This window comes from Aphidius gifuensis, linkage group LG4, assembly GCF_014905175.1.
Source record: "Aphidius gifuensis isolate YNYX2018 linkage group LG4, ASM1490517v1, whole genome shotgun sequence".
Lineage (NCBI taxonomy): Eukaryota > Metazoa > Arthropoda > Insecta > Hymenoptera > Braconidae > Aphidius > Aphidius gifuensis.
The window spans coordinates 20,698,698-20,721,223 of NC_057791.1; the positions used below are offsets into that span (position 1 = coordinate 20,698,698).

The following is a 22,526-nucleotide window of genomic DNA, read 5'->3' on the forward strand; positions in this document are numbered from 1 at the left end:
CATAACCTCATCATCAAGTTATTTTTATTTTTGTCAAATGATATATAATTAAATATTTATTGTTGATTAACAATAAAAACAAGGATTTGTTATTTATTTTTATTATTAACGATGTATATAGATTTTATTTTTATATTTATTTTTACGTCATTAAATAAGACAATGAAATTTTTTTTTTTTAATACATTTATCATTATATTTTATTAGAGATTTTTAACGTATTAAATATATTTTAGTAAAGTCATAAAATCGTAAAAATTCTTGAAGCAATGAATTTTCTAATAGATGTCTTTTTACAAAAAAAATCAGAGAAAAGCTGATTCTCCCTAATGTTGCTGAGACTAAGCTCAGCTAAAAGCCACAACTTTACTTGATGGAGGGTTGAAAAAGATGTTTCAATCTTTTGCACTTGTCTTTACTTCCATCCTTACATTGCATATATATATATATATATCTATACATGGCTCGTAAACTTGTACATATTTTTTTTCCATATAAATATATATATAAATTTTCAACTACGAGTAAAAGAGAGAGAAATAGAGAGTAAAAGATCAAAATGGTTTATCTTAAAATAGTAACGTCGAATATTTCACAACTGAGTTATGAAAGCAAGTAGACATCTAAATCTCATAGAGTTATAAAATTGACTAGAGTTATGCTTAACCATAAGGTGTGTTTCTAGACAGCCCATGACACTGTACTAGTGGTAGTTGAATTTCTGCAAGCTCTGGTCACTTTATATTGCACACCATGTGCTACCACAACATGGTCCAACCACCACTACTACTATTACAAATATAAACCAATGAATATATGACTCTATATCATGCATATGTCTTCATGTACAAGTAATACATTTTACAACACCATACTGACATCGTTTATATTTTTAATATATATTTTTTTTATTATACATGTTTAATATATACATACCAAAATTTTACTCTCAACAATAATATCTAAATTCCAAATAAAATATCATATTTATTATTGCTGAAATATTTACCTACATACATGGAAAAATATTTCAAAATATTTTACTTGTTTTTACTAGTAGTGTATTTATAAAACACATATAAAACTCAAATATAAATAATAAATTTTAAATATAAAAAAAATAAATAGTACAAAATTTTCAAACAAGTTTTTAATGATAAAATTTTATTAAATGCAAAATTAATATGCTAGTACTTGAAAATTAATTGAATTTTTATTAACATATTTTTTTGTGTTAAAATAAAATTTAAATATATATTTGGAATTATAATAATGTAATGAATTACGTAACGCATGGCAAAGTGCGTGTCACAGTACATTGTCTAATGTAGATGAGCCAATGCATCATCACTTGCCAGTCAAAACACTCGAGTTGGCATAATCAAGTTGTCAGGTAAACTACCCACAACTGTCTCTATCTTATCTGTAACAGTGGTGTAGCTTGCAAATATATTGATATATACATATATACATATAAACAACGCCATATAGATTGAGGGTATGTTTAAGATGCTATACTGTGCATATTATATTGACGTAAACGTTAACGACGTAAGGTTAAACACATGCGTTATTGTATTATGCACTATTTAAAATTCTCTCAGATTCTTGTGTATATATAACATCATCATCACGATCCAACATCCTCTACGTTTATATACTATATACCCTATAAACTTTATGATTATGTGCATAAATAAATGAGTAACGTAAAATAATCGTATGGAAATAATTTAATTTTAAAATTTTATATATATATATACACTGTGGATAATATTTTAAGGTTGACTAGAAAAATAAAATAAATAAAACTAAAAAAGATAAGTTTTATTGATGTTGCTTTAGTTTATAATTTTTTCGTTTTTAATTTAAATATTGTAATAATAATGTGTTAATCTTGGAGTCATATACACATTTGCAAATTCTTAATTGTGAGGTATATTTGAAGGAAATTTTACGTGCCATAACTTGTACTTGAAAGGCAATTAATAATGCAGAATACTTCTCGACAGAGCATGTGTTAGTTGTGATTAATATTTCAAATGTGCAAGAAGATGGTGAACTGGTATATAGCTCTCTGGCTGAGGTAAATGAAATGAATGGATTAGACAAAATGTTAAATTTATATACTAGCATTATATATATTGCAACTGACCAATGCTTAAATATTCTTCATAAATTAATATTTAATATTTTTGGGAAAAGCTGAAGAGAATTATAAAAGAAAAAAAAAACCTTTATGGATTAAATTTTTTTCTATTTAATATGTTAATCAACTTTTAGAACTTTAGTCATTCTGAATTATCTTGAGATAACAATTATTACAAAGGTATAATTTTACAATTTTACTTTCAATATTTATAAAAAAAAAAAAAAATTGCTTTGAAAGTCACATGAAACAATAATGTAGATAAAACGTGAGTCTGAATAAAAGGCTTTACCACAAGACTGAAAAAATAAAAATATATTTGGAAAGTTTTTTTTATACACGTATATAATATCATCAGATTCATAAGAACAAATGATGTATGTTGTGAACGTGGTGAATACAGTGGTGGTTGAATTTACCAAGAATTTATATATATACGATGTGCAATTGATGCGAAGAGAATGGAGAAAAGTTTTTATTTCGATATTGTAAACTGCAATGGTAGCGTATACATTTTACCTCGTCACTGTACAAGAGAGAAAAATAAAGGGAATAAAAAAAAAAACAAAACACAGTCAGACATGTACACTCTGTGAGTCACTCGATAAGAAACTAATATAACCGTAGACATCGTAAAGCTTGGAGGTTCCAAGCAATTGATATAATCGGTCATAAAAATTCATGGCCAGAACAAATGATTTCCGGTTTGTAAATTATATTTTATGTTTCAAAGTAAATATCAAACGTTTAATATCATTTTTTTTTTTATATCGAAACAATACAATAATATCCATTTGGAAAATCCATTCATTCTTGAATCTTGATACATATACATTTATGAAAAAATATAAAAAGATTTCCTTTTTTTTTTTGCGTTGTTGAATTTAATTGTATAATTTATTCTATTTTAATTGCACGTATAGAAATTTTTCATAATACTACTGTATTTTCTTGTCTCTTAGGGAATTTAAAATGGTAATTTTTCTCTTCTTTATATTTTTTTATCTCCCAGGGTGACAGTGCCAGTGACAGCAACTGTGTTTCTGATCCGACATTTAATTTACGTCAACGTATATCTCGTGACAAGCCTTGAGTCACATTTTTTTATTATTTTTATTATTTTTCTATTACAAAAAATATCGTGCTTATTTGAAAAAAACAAAATTGTATATTCCAAGTCATTGCTTGCAATTTCATAATAATATGACACTGTCAATACATGATGTTTTATATAAATATTTTTTTAATAATATACAGATTGGCATTTTATCGAAATTTTTAAATTTAAAATATCTATCAAATTTTTCTCATAAATAAAAATCTATTTTAAATATTTACTTTAAATATATTACAGTAAATTTTCTAAAGTATCATCTCTCTCGACGGCCATTTAGTGATCCCATGAAAGACTTTTGTCAAGACAAAAAATATATATATACGACTAGGAAAATTCATAAAACGGAAGGTTTGCCACTAAATTTAGAAATAATGGAATACTCAACGATATATATATATATATTTTTTTTTATTTTTTATTATTTTCCTCACAATAAATTATACGACTGGATAATGTTAAAATAAAAAGAAAAGCTTCTTTGCAAGAATGACATAACGATAAAATAAAAACGATATTCCACCGCAAATTATGTGAAAAATTGTACAACGAGTATAAGAAGCTTTAAACTTTTACGTATACTTATTATTATATACATACATATTTGATGTATTAAAATAAATTTCAAAGGATCTTTATCGTTTGACTGTTATAAGTCACCACAACTTAAAAAAATTTCATGACATGATATGACATTATTTTTTAATAGTTATATATTTCTGCAACTTAAAAATGAATAAAAAAAAAAAAACACAAAAAGTTTTTCTAAATCTGCATGTGGATTAGTAAAAATAATACAACAAAGAAAAAAAAAAAAAATGAAAAACGAATTCAAGATAAAAATTAAATTACACTATAGAGTGTAGTTTTTGAACAAAGTTGAAATGATTGTTGAAGAGAAAGTCATGGACACGATGAGAGTGGTAGAAGAAGGCAAAGCAAGGCTTAAAAGAGAGGGTAGAAAGAATAAAAGAAAGAAAAAATTTAACTGACTGAGGGTGAGTGAGGTTTCAAACTGAAAAAGAAAAAGCTGTATATAGAGGGATGAGATGAGTGAATAAGGGTCGTGAAGAGAAGAGAAGAGGGCATAACGCAATTACATGTGGGGTTTATGTTGGCCTTTTCCTTTCATGCTTGGATTCTAGATGGCCCATAGTGTGGGTCCCAATGGTGGGTGGCAAGATTGAATATGAAAGTTTAATGTGAGCAATATCAACGCTACCAAGTCGACCCTACAATAACCAAGTCTTGACTATACCACCCTCTTGGTTACTATCTCTCAGTCTTTTTTTTTTTCTTCCCTCTTTGCTCTCTCTCTCTCTCTCGTTTCATTATTATTTTTTTTATATTTTTTTCTTATTATTATTTTTCTTCCTTTTTATATTATGTACAACCATATAAAAGAAGAAACGTTATACTACTAGCGCAGAACACAATGTATAGCTTTCATTCCCCCGTGACTCGTATACATCTACTATTTGATGGGAAAGTCACTGTATATAAATATAGCCATATTCTTTACTATGTTCTTCAAAATATTCAACTTTTTCTTATTTATTTATTTATATTTTTCATCATATTTTTCTTCTTCTTGGATGCTTATATGTATATTAACATATAGCGTGAATTATTTAAAAAATATTCTCGATTTTTCTTTTTTTTTTATTGATTTATGTCGAGCTATAGATCAAAAATCGTATAGTCAATAAATTTTTATGTGCAATTTTTGAATAATCAAAGATGAGTATGTATATTTACCTTGAAAGATTAGAGTTGCCCGGTGTGTATCTCATTTAAAAACTTTCTTCAACAGATATGATCTACTGTAGTGTAAATAGTTTGTTGCGCTGCAACATCCTTTTCGTTTGTCTATTATATATAAATATATATATATTTTTTTTATGGTATTTTATATTTCATTATTACTTTAGACTCTGAAAATTCACGGATATTACGTGCCAGTAGTTATTTTACCTCCTTTGTTCCAAACACGTTTAACGGAAATTAAAATGATAATCAAAATTCATTGTCCTTCATTCAGCAGTTTGTTTTGTCGTTCTCAAAATTAATCATTTTTAAAGTTTGTTCAACAATTGATAGTAAATTTTTTTTTTTATTTGTTATTGTTATTGTTATTTAAAAAAAAAAAATAATAATTTTTTTCATATTATACAGTAATAAAAAAATATTATTTTTACAAAATATGATGAATATGTTAAATTTTATTTTTTCATTTTTGTATACTTTGGCTTGTAAAAAAAAATATAAAACGACTACTTTAAAGATTGTAAAATGTATAAAATGCAATGTTAGTCATGTTTTGAAAAAATAAAAACAACCACTAGGTTATACAAAAGAATACTTGAATAAAAAGTAGGAAGCTAAATATCGTATATCCATCTACTGGTAAATCGTTCAAATTCCGGTCAACAAACAATAGAACAATTTCATAGTTAAGCCAAAGTTGAAATGAAGTCAAGATACTCTCAAAATCACTTGGGAACAAATCATGTATGCTGAGAGTTTCAATTTCTCCCCATTTAACAGTAAACTTGCAAGATTAGATTCAATGCATTCATTCACCCAAAATTTCAAGTACAAAGATCGTCATTTTTAAATAACAAAAAAAAATTTACATTATGTGTTTTATTTATATCTATTTCAAAGTCATTATATTGATTTTTTTGTTATTTTTTTTTTTCAAGGTTCTGCAGATCGTGTATATAGAACTGGATCAGATACTGAGGGTACAACAATAACAGATAATATCACAGCATCATTTCCAGCACAATCAGCAATTATTACGAGCAACAATCATCGTCAAGCCTCACCCTTTCCATTGGAAAGTACAAATTCACGAAGACACCATTACAATGGAAGCACTGCATCCGAACGATCACGAAATGGAAATGGTTATTATTTTATCATAGTCAATTAATTTGTTTCAATCAGGCCAAAGTTAATTTATAAAACTATAAGTTTTTATGCTTATATAATTAAATTAATGAAAAAAAAAAAAATAAATAATTTTCTAGGTGAAACAGTATACGCAGCGTCAGCTAAAAAAACAGGCTCAAGTAATGGTGGTGGTGGTGGTACTCTTGGGAGGCGCAATCGACGAGGTCAGCACAACAGTGCCTTGAGCTCAAGTTCAACAGCGAGTGATCGATCTGAGACAATATTCGCAGATGAGCATACAAGAATGCAACTCAATAATGGTATGTTTAAAATGAGCTTTTTATTTTTTTTTTTTTAAATTGAAATTTTCATCGTAAAAAAAATCACATTTTATTTTATTTGTGAAAAAAAGTTAAATTATTTATTTAGTTATTATTATTTTTTTTTATTTTTTTTTTTTCATGATACTTTAATTTATAAATTGTTTGAAAATCGTACAAAGTGTTCATAATAGCAAAAAGTACTTTTCCCTCATCGACTAACATTGTTAAGTAACTAATAAAATTATCGATTAAAATCAACTGAAAATGATAGTTAAAGTGTCCTGTACTAGCAACATGATTACCATCGATAATTAAATTATTATCTCATGCGATAGAAGTAACCAAGAGTTAAGTCGAGTAGGGAGTTTATATATAAAGTTAAATATTGTATATAATAAAATTGTTTGAAACAATAAACTTTGATTTTTTCAAAATTAAATATTAGATGTTAACGGTAAATATTGTTTATCTTTGTATAAAAGAAAAATGAAGAAAAATAAATAAGTATTAAATAAATAATTTGATTTAGCAGTTTGACAATAATAGTATATAATAGTTTTTAGTTTTTGATGTTAAATAAGGTATATTATATATCTCGTGTAATGTCGTACTATTTTCCCCTGTTTGAATCCAGCTAGTTTGTTGAGCGAGTGTCCTATAACTGAGTTAAAAGTTAGTTTGTATTAGTAGAGCTCATGCAAAAGTTAACGGACATTGCTATATTGTTTTTGGAAAAGCCTATTTAGGCTTGGTATCCAGAAGGGTCTTCTTGAGCATCGTAAACTCTACAGCATGTTCTGTACACGAAACCTTGGTCAGACTTGTTTTCAAACCACAAAATGAGAAAATTTTAAGGACTTTGTCTATCCTATATTACATGTACCACGTATTTACGTGGTCACTTTTCATTGTATAACAGAACCATCTTAGTAATCTTGTCATTCTATGCGCATACAATACACTGCACATTCACTGTTGATATTAAAATAGATAATCCCCCGAAAAGTGTCTGTGACATTCTTAGAAAGAATTTTAATTTCATCCTTTTGTCTTAAATGCATGTCTGGAACTTGAAATAATTTTTAAGAATAAAAAGTTTAAAATTCAAGTAGTATAAACAGCTAATAGTCAGACAACCTAAAAGTAAAAACAATATAACAAATGGCTTTAGGTTAATTTGATTATTTCTTTTATCACTGATTGCCATTGACTGTTATTTGCGTAAACCTTCACTCCCAATATAGTTGAAATGATTTTTTTTTTTCTGTTGATAATGTATTAAATCGAACAAATAATGGTGGTAGCTAGTGGTTTATTTGTAGATCCACGAGACCACAGAATATGTTGAAATTAACAGGATCGGCTGGGCAGTAATTTCCGTCCGAATCTCCAATGGGATATTGCACGGTGGAATGTCCCTGTGGTCTAATGGCGGGATGTCGCGGCATCTATTAGTAAATGGTTCCCAATGGTCAGAGTTTGTACGCGTTAAACCTCCTCTCAATATATATATACATGCAGTATTAGTAACCCAAAGTCTACTGAGGGCTTGCACTAAAGCGCCTTATCCACTCACAAATCGATGGTCCACTAGTGTGCATTAAATGTTTACACAGTATACATGTATAGAAAAGTGATGACCACCTATCTCAATATACAAATTACCTGTCGAAATTGTTATTATTAATTTGACATATAAATTTATATCATTAATGAATTATATATTTTTATATATTATAAACACTTAATCATCATCAAATTGAGCTTAACAAATGATAAATTAGACTATCAATTTTTTTAATTTGCAATATTTTATCGTTCACCATATTTAGACCTCATTTGCGAGGTCAAATTTATTGGAATTATGCCAAATAACCGTAGGCATTACTATCAAGTTTTTATCTTTTTTTTTATATATTTTTATTATAAAAATATATATCCTGTAATATTTTATCTTTTAAGTCATTTTCTTTATCATCTCAATTTTTTAAGTATAAAAAATTCAAGTAGGTATAACTCAAGTTTTTATTATTATTTTTTTTTTAAATTATTAAAAAAAAAAATAGAATAATTGCATGATTGATGGATTTAAAAGTAGACAATTACTTTATGGAAATTTTTTTGTTTAAATAAAACAAAGTAAAAAAATTTGTTAGTTACTAGACGTTAACTCAAATCAGCGTCATGTCAACTGATCCCCTTGTCCTTAATATTGTAAAATAGAATTAACTACGATTCGAGTGTTAAACTGCAACAGAAACGAACCCTCGATCACGGACATTGCTCTCGACTAACTCATAGTAGCAAAGTTGTATACAACACCAAGTAATTTCTATTTACATGAATATTGAATATGTATATTTCTCAAGTGAATGAATTCGTCCATTCAATCAAATTATAAATGCCAACTACTAACAGTATAAAGTCACTGTCTGACACATCTGAAGGTCCAATATCATATAGTGGTGTTGTGGTGAAAAGCATATTTGAACATTTTAAAAATTATAAAAATATTCATTTAAATTAAATTCAAATATTGATTGTTATATCTTTGAATTATATAATATTATTTTGACGAAGTGTTAATAATATTTTGACAGTCATTTTGAAAATTAAATTATTAAATTATAATAATTATTTAATTATTATATTGATTATACAATTATATATATTACAACAACACGTGTTTCAAGTTATGAATTTTGTTCATGTGTATAAAACACAATTTAATTGAAATAAATGCATGAATTTATGTGTTATATGTTGAAGCTTGAAAAATGAATTTGTGAGCGAGGTGACTAAAGTTGTCCGAGATAACTGTTGCAACATTGACACTGCTGTTACTGACATTAATTTATTGCAACGTATCATCATTTGGATTTAATTAAACTATAGAAAATAATGTTATAAATTGCATTTGTAAAATAAATATCCAAATGCTATAAACTTTCATTTTATTTTTTTATTTTTTCATATTTTTCATATCAATTGCAGCAAAGAAAAAACATTTATAAATTTGCTCCATTTTCATTATACAAAGAAAATTAAAAAAATATTTATTACATTGTGCATATAACCGCAAAAATTAATTGTGAATGACATGAACATTGAGAGAATAAATGCTTTTTTAATAATGTAAAAACATATCATAGATAGAATTCAACTCGTTTATAAAAGCTATTTAAAATTTTTAATTACTTTTGATAATATTATATAAAATTTTCAATCTATTTTTTATTTTTCATTATATTTTTTGTATTTTTCATTGAATGACAATTTATAAACTTGCAAAAACATGAATCTCCATTCTCCAATGAATGATATAATTAAGAAAAAAATGTTCATCAATTCATATTGATTTGTCGTTCAACTGATTGACCGATATACGGAAAAGTCATTAATATTTATTTATTCAATCAATTTGTGAAACACAATTATTTAAAATTCTATTCAATTAATTAGTTTGATTTACCTTAATTTATAATGATTAAAATGAAACACGAAGCATGTCGATAATTTCATGTGTAAATAATAAAATATGCGTTGAGCTTTTTTTTTTTTGTATAAAAAGTATATGTAAATTTTTAAAAGACTAATAAATTAATAGATGGGTTAATATATCTCTTGGTGCGACCCAGTTCAAATCAGTAGCAAATTTCCATTATCGAATATTATATATTGAGAGTAAGTCGGTCAGACTTGGCAAAAGCGTGCGATAGACTACGTGGTTTTGTTGTTAACACTGATTTACAATAACGTGCTATATGGAATTAACAACCTCTAATGGTTATACATTACACATTAATGAGTTTATCATTACAAAATATATATCGAATGGTATTGGCTTTGGTGTATCAACACACCACAAATGTGTAACGCTGTTTAATATATATTACCTTTATTTTATTTTTATTTATTTATTTTTCAATATATTTCAACTCAAATATATACACTTGGTAAAACATAGTTCAAAAGTAACATTGTTTAATTGGATAATTCACTAGTTAAATGTTGATTTTAAATTTCGGTAATGCAACTAATTTTGAATTCATGAATAATAATAATTTTAATATTAGTTTAATATCACCATAATATTTTCATAATTTTATTTATTTGTTTCAAAATATATACTGTATTTAAAAAATTAAAAAAAAAAAATTTCAATTTATTTTTTATCATATATTCTGCTAGTGTTGTTAAAATTAATTTTAAACTCATCAAAAACAATGATTATTTAGTAATGATAATGGTTGTTTTTTTTTTTTTTTTTTTTTTGTTAAATGAAAAAAATATTTTAATGAAATTTATAACCAAGTTGTAAATCAAATATTTACGTTGTAATGCCATCAACAAGCAGAAAAAAAATTCATGAGCTATGGAAGCTTTATTTATTTTTTTTTCATTTTTTTATGTTTTCTATTATGTTGAATAAAAGTTTTACGTGCACTACTGAGCCGTAATATTTGTTTTTTATTTTATCAGATAATGGTCGAGACTCACCACCAGAACCAGCCCCACCAGAAGTACCACCACGTGGACCATCCTTACTGGCAACCCACACAATTCGTGCTGTTCAACAAATTCGTAATGGTGCTCCAGCAAATAATACCAGTGGTGGTGTATTCAATCCAGCATCTGAGGATGTTCAATCCGAGTCATACACAGGTAAATAACAAATCAAATTATTATTATTATTTTTTTAAATCACTATTAGACTTGTATGTGTCCCCAAGCACTAAAAAAAAGAAAAACTTGATATCATCTACGTATATATATTTAAGTTTAAACTTATATATGAATTTTTATAATATCAAAATTAGAAATAATTACCGTTAGCCTCGAGGGCGCTAGTGCCACACTATTATTGCAAACGATATGATAAGACAAAAGTGCCTCACACACAATAACCCCCAGTGAGCTGTGAGACACATATACTTTAACTGAGATAATTGACTTTTGTATTTTTCTTTTTCATCAATTTAACTTCAATCTGCAACACTGCAGTGTACTTGAGGTTTTATTATTTGTCAGTTAACCAATAAACAAAACTAAATTGCAATACAAGATAAAAGTATATATAATCATTTATTCAATTCAACTGATAATATTTTATCACAAGTTGTGGCTGTTATCATTTAATGATACACCATTTTGATAATGATAATAATCTCATTGTGTTGTGTATGTATATATATATTTTTATATAAAAAGCACATCATAATGAAAATAAATGCCAAAAGGTTATATGGTATCATTGATGGTATTTTAGATGATGACTTGAAAATAAATTAAAAAAAAAAAAAAGGCTGGGGGGTGAAAGGGAGGATAGTAAATCCATTAAACCTTTTAACGACGAAAAAACAAAAGAGAATTAAAAATAAGAGAGCTGAAGAGAAATTCAATTACATTACACGAGACGGTTTTTTTTTTTTTATTATTTATTTTTCTATTTTCTGGAGGGGAACCATTAAGGGATTAAAATCGAGCTACAGGTTCACGGTGACCAGTCACGACTTTTTTTATTTTTAATTTATTTTATTTATTTTTTTATATAATAGACAACGAATTTACTTTTTTATTTTTATTGTCATTTGAACATACACACACTGTTGCTATTTTTAAAGCTTGATTAATTTATTTATTTCATCAATATTATTTTTATTTAATATTTATTACATTGTTTTACTCAAATTTCATATACAGTGTACTCAATTTTTTATATTTTTTTATTACTGCAGGTATTATTATTTTTTTCATTGTTAGTTTCATTGCTAGGGCTGGATTCTCTGATGATGACTTTTTACGACATAGAGCACTCGTTTTAATAATACCTTGCACGAACACAACGTGCACTTTAGCAAGGGTCATTAAAAAAAAAAAAAACAAAAAACAATCTCTAGTATTATAGGATTACTCTCAGTAAAATTATCAAAAAAAAAACTAATAAAATATATTTAAAGTTACATATACAATTTTGACGTGAAATAAAATTAAATATTAAATATTTTGATTGACTTATATTTTTAAAAATAAGCCACTCGAATAAAAATAAATAAATTGGATTAATTAATTAAAAAAAAATAATACATTCTTTTGAAATAAAAATAAGTTTAGTCTGTATATTTAACGAAAAGCCAAAAAGCATACGAAACGTAAATATTGACTCTCCCTCTTTATACATCAACATTTCCGGAATGTCGTAGTTGCCGGCTCAGCCACCCGGCAAATAAATATCCTCTCAATGACATTTATATAGCGACGAAAATTTTATTAGTGTTAATATGATATTAGCAAAGTGTAGATATATAAATTAAATACAAATAATAAAATTATTTAAGTATATATTCAACATAATATTATTCAAACACGCATATACATTTAACGAAATATCAATTATCACTTTATCTCGAGTAATTAAAATTTATTATAGTGTAACATATATTCTTGAATATATTTTTTAAATTAAATTTATTTATTTATTTTATTAACACATTAGATTATGCATAGATTAAAATTAATTTTAATACAATGCCTCTGACTCATGACAAAGTTCAAAAGACTTTATGTCTCACCGACAGACAAAATCAATATTCTTCTGAATTTATTGCAGAAAAGAGAGTGACTTTATGATTATTATTTTATTTTTTTCCTGGGTGTGTTTTGTATACACACAACTGACAAAATGACAGACAGTAAAAAAAAAAAAAATAATAAACAAAAACCAAACAATTTGTAAATTAATGTGTCTATATATTCACACCCCTTGAGAAAAAAAAAATAAAAAAATACTCTGTTTTTATAAATGTATGAAAATTTATTGGTGTGGTGAATTTAAGGGATGAGACTTTATATTGCATATAGAGAAAATAATACAGTCTATTTTGTATTTGATAAAATATTTCAAGATTTAATCAAGCAGTATTCTTTATCCTCTTTGGTGTGTGGTGTTAAACGACGTGGTATATACGCACCACTACATTAATCTCTTTTGTATTGTATTATTTCTTGGTGGTATAATACATGTCTATATAACAAGTATATACGACATGTAACTATAACACAAATATATATATAATGTCTCGTGACTTCTTCTTACTTAACAAGCCACCACCAATGCAACAACCAATTGAATGAAAGTTAGTCTGTCTTGTCACCAGCCACAATATACGTTCGTATATTAATTATCTCATATTATTAGACTAAGTATCTTAGTCATGTTTCTCATATGCATCGTCATTCTGTCAGCTTATTCACTAACACAAATTTAATATATTGATTTTTTTTTTTATCCTTACGTTTTATTGTCAAACAAGCTAGTTATATTTAATTAATTAATATTTATAAATTTATAATCTTAACGTTTTATTGTCAAATAGATTTTTTGATTTTTTCTTTTTATTATTTAAATTAAATTCTTGTAGCACATGTTGCAGTATATTTTGTATTTCTGTTCATATGCACAAGACATGCTGATCTTTTTCTTAAATAATGTATATCGTGTGTTTAAATTTTCGGTTTAACTGGCAAATTCAGTATCACTGTGTGGTTACTTCACTAATTCCATGAACTATTTGTTTTATCAAAGCCAAAATTTATAGATATAATTAAAAGCTCATATTTTAATGAAATTTTATTATTCCAATAATCTTTTGAATCAATTTTATAAATTATTTAAGTGAAATGTTTGTGATGATGCAATCCGTCTTAAAAATCTAGGTGTATAAGTGTCTGAGTGGTTTGTATATTTTACCACAAATCTAATTCTCAAAGCAACCTCAAGTCACGAACACAAAGGACAAAGTCAAAAGTGCATTTCAGCAAAATACCATTTGTTCACATGCCTATCTTTCACATAGTCTTGCTGGCGTGTGTCGCGTGATGCGTTTCAAACTATAAATTTGTCTTGCACGGTTTGGCTATACATAAGAATCTATACAACTACATATATATATATTTTGTCTTTTACATAGTCGAGCCATAATTCAAACACTCCGTGGATAGCATATTTTATATATTCTATTTTTTATTTTTTATTTTTTTTTCAATTTTATTTATTCAAATCTCTATATCGTTGGTGCGTTGAAACAAATAAAAGGGTTGAAAAGAACTTTTTAAATATTAAAAAAATAATATTGTTTGAAAATTATGAAATAACTTGAAGAAATAATATTTCAATAACAAAAAAAACAACAAAATTTTTGTAAATTCGTTATTCACTGAGCAATCACGAAGGTATATTTCATAACAGCAATGATTCGTCGATCAAATAATTTATGCTTCAACAATATCAAAGTTTATAAAAGTTACAGCTGTTATTTTCAATTCGAATACATATACACAATGATAAAATGAATAATAAATAAAGTTTACAAACTCATTTGTAAATAAAATACTCGTTGGCAATTCAAGAATAAAATAAAATCAATATTTGATGGACAACAAAGTTGCAACGAACCATCAATCATTGATTCATGTTGAATTAAAAGTAACACAAACTCCATTTAAACAATTATAAATATTATCAATTATACTTTTTTTTTATATTTCATTTTAATTTCCTGTTGTTGTTTTTATTTTTATCTGTGAAAAAATAAATTTAATAAATTTCTACGACTATAAAAAGCATTTTAAATGGTGATTAGAATGAACTATTATGCGCTTATCTAAGCGTATATAATATGCGGTTGGTATAACGATTATAAGTTGAACACGACTAAGGCCTAAATAGTAGTCTTGGGTCTCAAGAGACTATATAGCATACAACCCCATACTTATACTTTAGTATAGCCACAATATAGATACACACTTTATGTCTCATTATGTTAACTAAATCACATGTTATATTTATATTTTAATTTTATTATTATTTAATAATTCATTAATAAATGAGATGAATTTTATCTTATTTTATCTTTCGATAAATACGAAAATTCAAACATCATTATATTACAAATATAATAATAATAATAAATATTCAATGATATATATATTTTTCATTTATTTATTTTTTCTCTGGCGATATATATTTTTCTTATATTATTGAGAACCAATCAAAGACATAGAGAGACGCCTTTGTGACGTTCCTGAAATACCAAATTGTCTTGCACATCGTCTACTGGCAGCTTTTCCATTTGTACATATATATATATATATTTTCAACTTATAAATAATCGAGGGGATATTCTGCTTTTGGTAATCAATTGGCAAAGTCATATCATGAAATTCCATAGTAAATTGAAATAAACGTGATATAATTCCATTGGATTATTCACTTAATAAATAAAATATCAGGGCATCACAATTCCAAAATTTTCATCATAAACAATATATATAAATATTTGTTAAATAAAATTTATAAAAATTTATCATTATAAATTAATATTAATTCTTATTTTTTGATTTATTAAAATTTTTTTTTTGATCTTGAAAATATATATTTGCATTGATTTCATATAATATTTATTTTTATATTTATTTTTGTAACTCTTTCCACGTGTTATGTATAAAACTCATTTAATGTAATTTAAAATTGCTGGAAGAGAGAGAGGCAAAGACCAATGGTGGTAAACATTTATCTATAAAGCCTTGCGGCAGTGTTTAAAAATATATATTTTCATGATCATATAATAAATCTCCTCGTCGTACGAGTCCCTTGAAATCGTACCCTCATAAAATTTAATTTAAAAAAAAAAATCAAATAAAATTAGAGAGAAAAATAATAACAACGAGAAAAAAATAAAAAAGTAGATATCATCATAAATCTGGATTGACAATTTAAATAAATTTAAAAATGAATAAAAAATAAATAAAAAAAAATATGTTGATAAATTACAAGGCTAAACAATTATAATTATATTGAAAATTTTCAAAAGTTTCATAGTTGCTCTAATTGGTAATAATGTGAAAGTGGCGGTATATGAGATTATTCGTGTATACACATGACACATGCCTTTAATGTATAACCATCGGGATATGTATATAACGTTGCTAGACGAAGTGAGAAATGCACTTAATCATACAGGTATACTAAACTCAATATATACAAAATGAATATTATACAAGAAGAGGATGAACAAGAGTATGGTAGGAAAGTGTAATGACTGAAGGTAGTGATGTTATAATAGTTGTAGTGATGTTGATGGTGGTGTTGGTGGTGGTGGTAGACGGCCAACCGAGTCGCGTCAAGTTCGCTAATGGGATTTACATCTCGGTGAAACTAAAGGAGATCCGTGACGTGAACATGGCGCCTATATCCCTTGGTACCATAGCTTCACTATCAAGAGACCATTTGACAAACTGGATGATAATTATTGCTCTCATTTTGGATCACTAACCCGTACCACGTACATTTATAAGTTCGTCAACCAGAGAGAACTCGTTCATTATTCCAATCTCATGGTAGATTATACATTCGCGACACATTCAAATGCTGCAAATATTCAAGTTTATAATTTAATAAACGACATTAGAAATCGAATATCATATTTAATTTATTATATTTTGTTATATTAATTCTCTCTGGATTTTATCATTTTTGGATATGTATATATTCTAAAATTATCAATTATTACTGATAGCTAGATTGACATGCGGGCAACATCAGTCGTCATGAATTTTGAATAAATTCAAATGTTCTCATAACAGGTGTATTTATATCTAGATTAATTATTTGACTGACGTAGATGACAAATCAAGCTATTCAGCATAATGATAAAACAAGAAAAGCTTGGCAAAAAAAAATCCCATTTTGTACAGGCGACTTGGCGATAAAAAAGATTAACGAATACCACGTTGTCCATAGCAACTCCCTTTTTTTTATTTTTATTTTGCTCTTTACTCTGGTATTTCATTTTTTTGTTTTTTTTTCAAAATTCAAATTAACAAATCATTTATTGGATTTTTTTCATATTAAAATAATTTTTTGAGTAATATATTTTTCAATTTTTTTTTTTTTTTCATATACTAAATCCGATGAAATTTATTACAAAATTTTTTTTCAACCCTCAAAATCATTTTTTCGCGTGTGAATATCAGTTTTTTTTTTTTTTTTTTAATTTTTATTTTTATATTTTGATAATTTTAAAATAAGTGGTTTTTCATGTAACTCATTATTTTTACTGTTTTAAAATTAAAAATTATGTATTTGAAAAATTTGATGCATTAAAATTTTAAAACTAAACTGAATTTTTTTTGTATTTAAAAATTTTGTCTGTGGTCAAATTTTATTTTGTCAATAGAAACTATCTGTTAAAAACAATAAAAAATAAAAATTCATGGTTCACCCTGATATATCTGTATTTTTTTTTTTCTATTTTTTGTTCCCTCCCCGTTTTGAACATATTATTCCCCCTTTGCTCATACATCATACACTCACTTATTTTTGCGCTAGAATGAGCCGGGCGTACGCACAAACGGTAGTTTGTACAGAACCGAAAAATATGTGGGGGGAAAGTGAAAAAAAAAAAAAAAGTCACAAGAGGGGAATGTTCACGTCGTATAAATTATTACCCTTAGTTCCAAGTGAAGCAATATCTGCGAGCTAATACGAACACTGCACCTTCTTCTTCATTTTCCTGTCTATATATCCCGACACACGATTTATTATTGCAAAATAAATTAGACTCAATTATCTCATCATTATATTCCTTATATATTCTTGAAAATTGACATCAAATTTTATTTTAAAATTTATCATAATCTTTTATAAAAAAAAAAACATTTTCTTCATAAACAATATTGATGAGCTATGTATAATAAATTTTTGCATCAATTATTTCAATGAATTTTAACTATTAGTCATGCATTTGAATAAAGATAAAAATTTGTAATTTATAGACAGTAAAAAATTAAAATAGTTACGCTCTAAATTACGTTTATGCGTGACGACTAATGGGGTGGCTGCTAAATTCTGGACAATGTCATTGAAATTAAAAAATAAAATAAAAAAGCTCAATATTAAATTCAGTATAAAAATAATTAAAAAAATTAAATTTTTATTATTTATATTCAAGAAATTGGATAAATTCTTTTGTCTTGGTGAAGATTTAACATTAATTTTTTTCCCTTTTAAAGTTGTCTTTGTCGTAAAAGTATTTCATGTTGAAAATAATTACTTTGAAAACGACTTATGACCGCGTGGAGGGATTAATGTTTACGTGCAGATTGCACTCTTCGTCGTCACCCTCTTTTATTTTATATTTTTATATTCGTTGTTTTATTTTTCTTTGTTTATAACCAGTTTCTTTTTTCTCTTTTTTAACTCTCAACCCTCTTTACGACCCTTCTCAATCGCACTTGTTTACTATCTTATGAATTTAAAAAAAAAAAAAGAAAGGAAAGTGTTCACAAATGTGTATAACACAAAGCGCAAAAGCCTGTATGCATATTATATATTATTGAAAAAAGAAAAAAAAAATGAGAAAATGTTGAACTGGATAACCTGGTATTCTTATCGGTTGATAGGTGCACCAATGAACTTGCACATGAGCAAAAATACTTGAGGGTTCTTTTGTAATGTTGTGTTGCAAAAAGGCTTATATGCATTATCTCTGCTTGACACGCTAACTAGTAATTTTCAAATTTATTTATTTCAATTTTCATACTGTATGCATAATTTATAAAAAAAAAAATATAAATAAATTCTTATTTTTTTAAATCTATTGTATATTTTAATCAAAATATATTTTTCTTAATTACTATAATTTTTTTATTAAAAATTTTTTGCATTATACATTTTCAACTTTTAATTAATAATAATAAAGTTTTTTTTTATTTATTTTTTTTTTGAAGATATTTTAAATGGGAATAAAAATAGAAGAAAAAAAAAAAAGATCGTGATTGTTTGTTGCTTGGAAACTTTGGTCTATCGATTTTGTCTTAATAAAAAAAAAAAAAAAAGATAAAAAAAATAAATCGATAATAAAGAGTAAAAAATTTACTGCATACATAATTTAAAAATAAATAATAAATTTTTTTATTTCGTATTTTTTGGATATGAAAAATTTATATAAATCTGTTGAATCAATCGATTGTAATAAATAGTTATAAAACAAGGTGGTTATCTGTGAGTTGATTTTCATGTGGTAAGCTTTGTGAATGATAAGCGTGGACAGGTATATAATGTTAGCGTGTCAGAAATCGTGTAAAGAAACCTGATATCAAACAGACGTACCGATAACAAGTCCTCGTGATGTGGTTTTATGACCTTCTTCATGTACGTACAATATGCAAGAAAGTGTTAAAATAAGGAAAAGTGGGTGGACTCGTACCGGTTTGTAATAGAATTTTATGCTAAAATTTTTAAACTATAAATTTATTTTTTTTCTTTTTACTATGTTGTATATTACTGCCATTTGATTTTTGAAACTTTGAGTTATATAAATTTGAGTATTTTGATAAAAAAAAAAAGAAGATTTTAAATAAATATTTTATTAATAAACTAGTAATCAGTTTAGCTAATTCATTTACTCTTTTTTAAATGAAAATTTAATGAAATAATAAATTAAATCAACACATTCGTGTAGCTGTCAAGTGAAATGATACGAGAAACGCGAATAATGTTTTAAAATGATAAGAAAAAAATTTGAAATTACAATAAATCAGTGACAAAAACCGGTAGTATAAGAGTCAGATTGATGTTGAATTCAAGTGTCATTTGAGAAGACAGAAATGTGAACATTTAGTCAGGAAGGAAAAATCTTTTTCTGTATGATTAATATGACAGCATACATATAGCTCAAGATTTTGATAATTTTCTTATACTATAAAATAAATGTCTATTTTTTCCCTAAGAAAAAAAAAAAACATATTATTGTAAATCATTAATATAAAAATCTTCAATTTGTCCATCGTATTAAATTATTAACTTTTTATTTCCATATATAATTGTCATCACAACATTAGCTTTAATAAATATTATTAATTAATTTTTCAATTGCAATTGAGATATAATTCAAGAGCTTTTAAGTGCTTTTAATTGAATTATATAAAATCCATATTCACCTGAACAAACAATGGAGAATGTCGCGAGTGTCTTTCATATTTATATATGAATTATTAATTCTCAATATAGCTCAACGTATCACAGGTGTTGCCATGACAATTCAATACACATATTACAGAAATTCGATTCAGTGTTTATGCCCTTTTGCATTTGATTCAGTGTGAATATATTATAATATTCAAAATGATTATGTGAAATATGATTTGAATCTACGAATTGATGGAAATGTCCATATCACCCTAAGGTTTTAGTAAAACCAGTATGTATGCAATTTTGGGGAAATAATGTAGCAATATTACAATAGCCCAATACTCACCCATCCATGAATCGAAACCAAGTTCCTAGTCTGTTCAATACATACTGCTTATTATATAGTTTGAATAGGCTCAAGGATTGAATATGAAAGAATATCATTCTCATCAACTGTTGTAGTAGGATTATTCATACAGTATTCGGTAGCATCAAAATTAAGCCATCAAAAAAGCTTTGAAGATAATTTTTTTTTTATTTTCCTCTCCTTTACTTGCCTTTTTTCATCTATAGAAATGACAAGGAATATTATTACAATTTTTTTTTTACAACGTAAAAAAAGATTGTACTACTTATATATTTATTTCATTTTTATCATCATCGATGGATATTTTATTATTTATAATTGAAATTGAATCAATTATTCGAAGCGTTTTAATTGGATAAATTGTAATTGAAACATCAATTTGAGTAATTATGAACTTGTCATTTAAAAATATATTGACTACATTATGCTAATAATGTTACAAGTTTGTTGGAAATCATAGTTAACTAGAAATTAGTAATTTATCAACAAGTTGTAAATTAAACATCTACATCGTATAGATAGTTATTGTCATTTGTTTATCTTGAAATTGTAGTTTTGAGTATATACAAATCTATTATTAACTTGCGAAAGAAATACAAATAGTTTTGTTGTTTAATTTACAATTTGTAATATGATATATATTTAAAAATAAATACTTGAAAGTAAAAATTCAAGTCATTATTATAATATATATTTTTGTTATTCAAAGAAATAATAAAATTCTATAAATATAAGCTTGTGTATTTTATTTTTGTACAAATAATAACTGCCATAAACAGAACGATAAGATCGACATGTTTTCAACAAAATTAGAGGGAAACTGCAAACAACTCCTCTTGTTGATGTTTTCAAAGCCTCTCGTCGTTTTCTCCCCTCACGTTAAACTCTGCCATTGAAGCAACACCGTTCAACAGCCCCTTAACGCAACTAACGCCGCATCTCGTTCGTTGGCAGTTTTGTGTGCGGTGATGCCAACAATCCTTTATTGAACTCGTTACAGTGAAGCAAAGAGTATGAGGTAACACGATTTCCCATGCAGTAATTAAAGGTAGATGACCCCACGGTGCAACACTGTGCACTATATATACAATAACAACAACAACAACAACAAAAATCAATCTGGCATTCAACATGACATTATTACAATATACATATTAATATATACAAGCAGCTTTATTAAATAATTTTATTTTTCCATTACAACTTTCTTCTTGTTATAAATAAAAATGAATAATAATCATTTCTGATAATATAATAGAGATTTATATATTTATTTATGCATAGTTATGATTTACGAACGACATGAAAACACCAACAACACCACAACGTTGACTAAAATAGATTAATGTCCATCATACATAAGTTAATATACCGTGTAGCTTGGTAAATATATGTACACATATGTGTGAAGAAACATTGCACATGTATTATTGACGCATATATCGTTGACATCATGCATACGAAAATTGGTTAACCCGAAATGAGACAGTTGGACAGATTCATCGTCATAGACTCAATATTGCTATTTCAAATTATTTGTTTGTTCTTGTAAATTTATGACTATAGTCATGTAATTATCATTGAGTCATACCTAATCATTTTAATTTATAGCTAATATACATTTGACTAATGTTAACAAATTCTTCATATATGAAAAAGATTTTTAATTTGGTTATTATATCAAGTTTAATCAGTAGAAAAAA

The 22,526-nt window shown here is 26.0% G+C and overlaps 1 protein-coding gene across 4 annotated transcripts in view; it reads left to right on the forward strand.

Annotated features, from left to right (window-relative positions):
- LOC122855575 (teneurin-a) overlaps positions 1-22,526 on the forward strand; it is a 222,660-nt gene that overhangs the window by 74,449 nt on the left and 125,685 nt on the right. For all 4 annotated transcript variants that reach the window (XM_044157052.1, XM_044157054.1, XM_044157055.1 and 1 more), the window contains 3 exons: positions 5,969-6,175; positions 6,299-6,481; positions 10,967-11,149. In XM_044157052.1, coding sequence (XP_044012987.1) covers positions 5,969-6,175; positions 6,299-6,481; positions 10,967-11,149 — 573 coding nt within the window. The remainder of the gene's footprint in view (positions 1-5,968; positions 6,176-6,298; positions 6,482-10,966; positions 11,150-22,526) is intronic.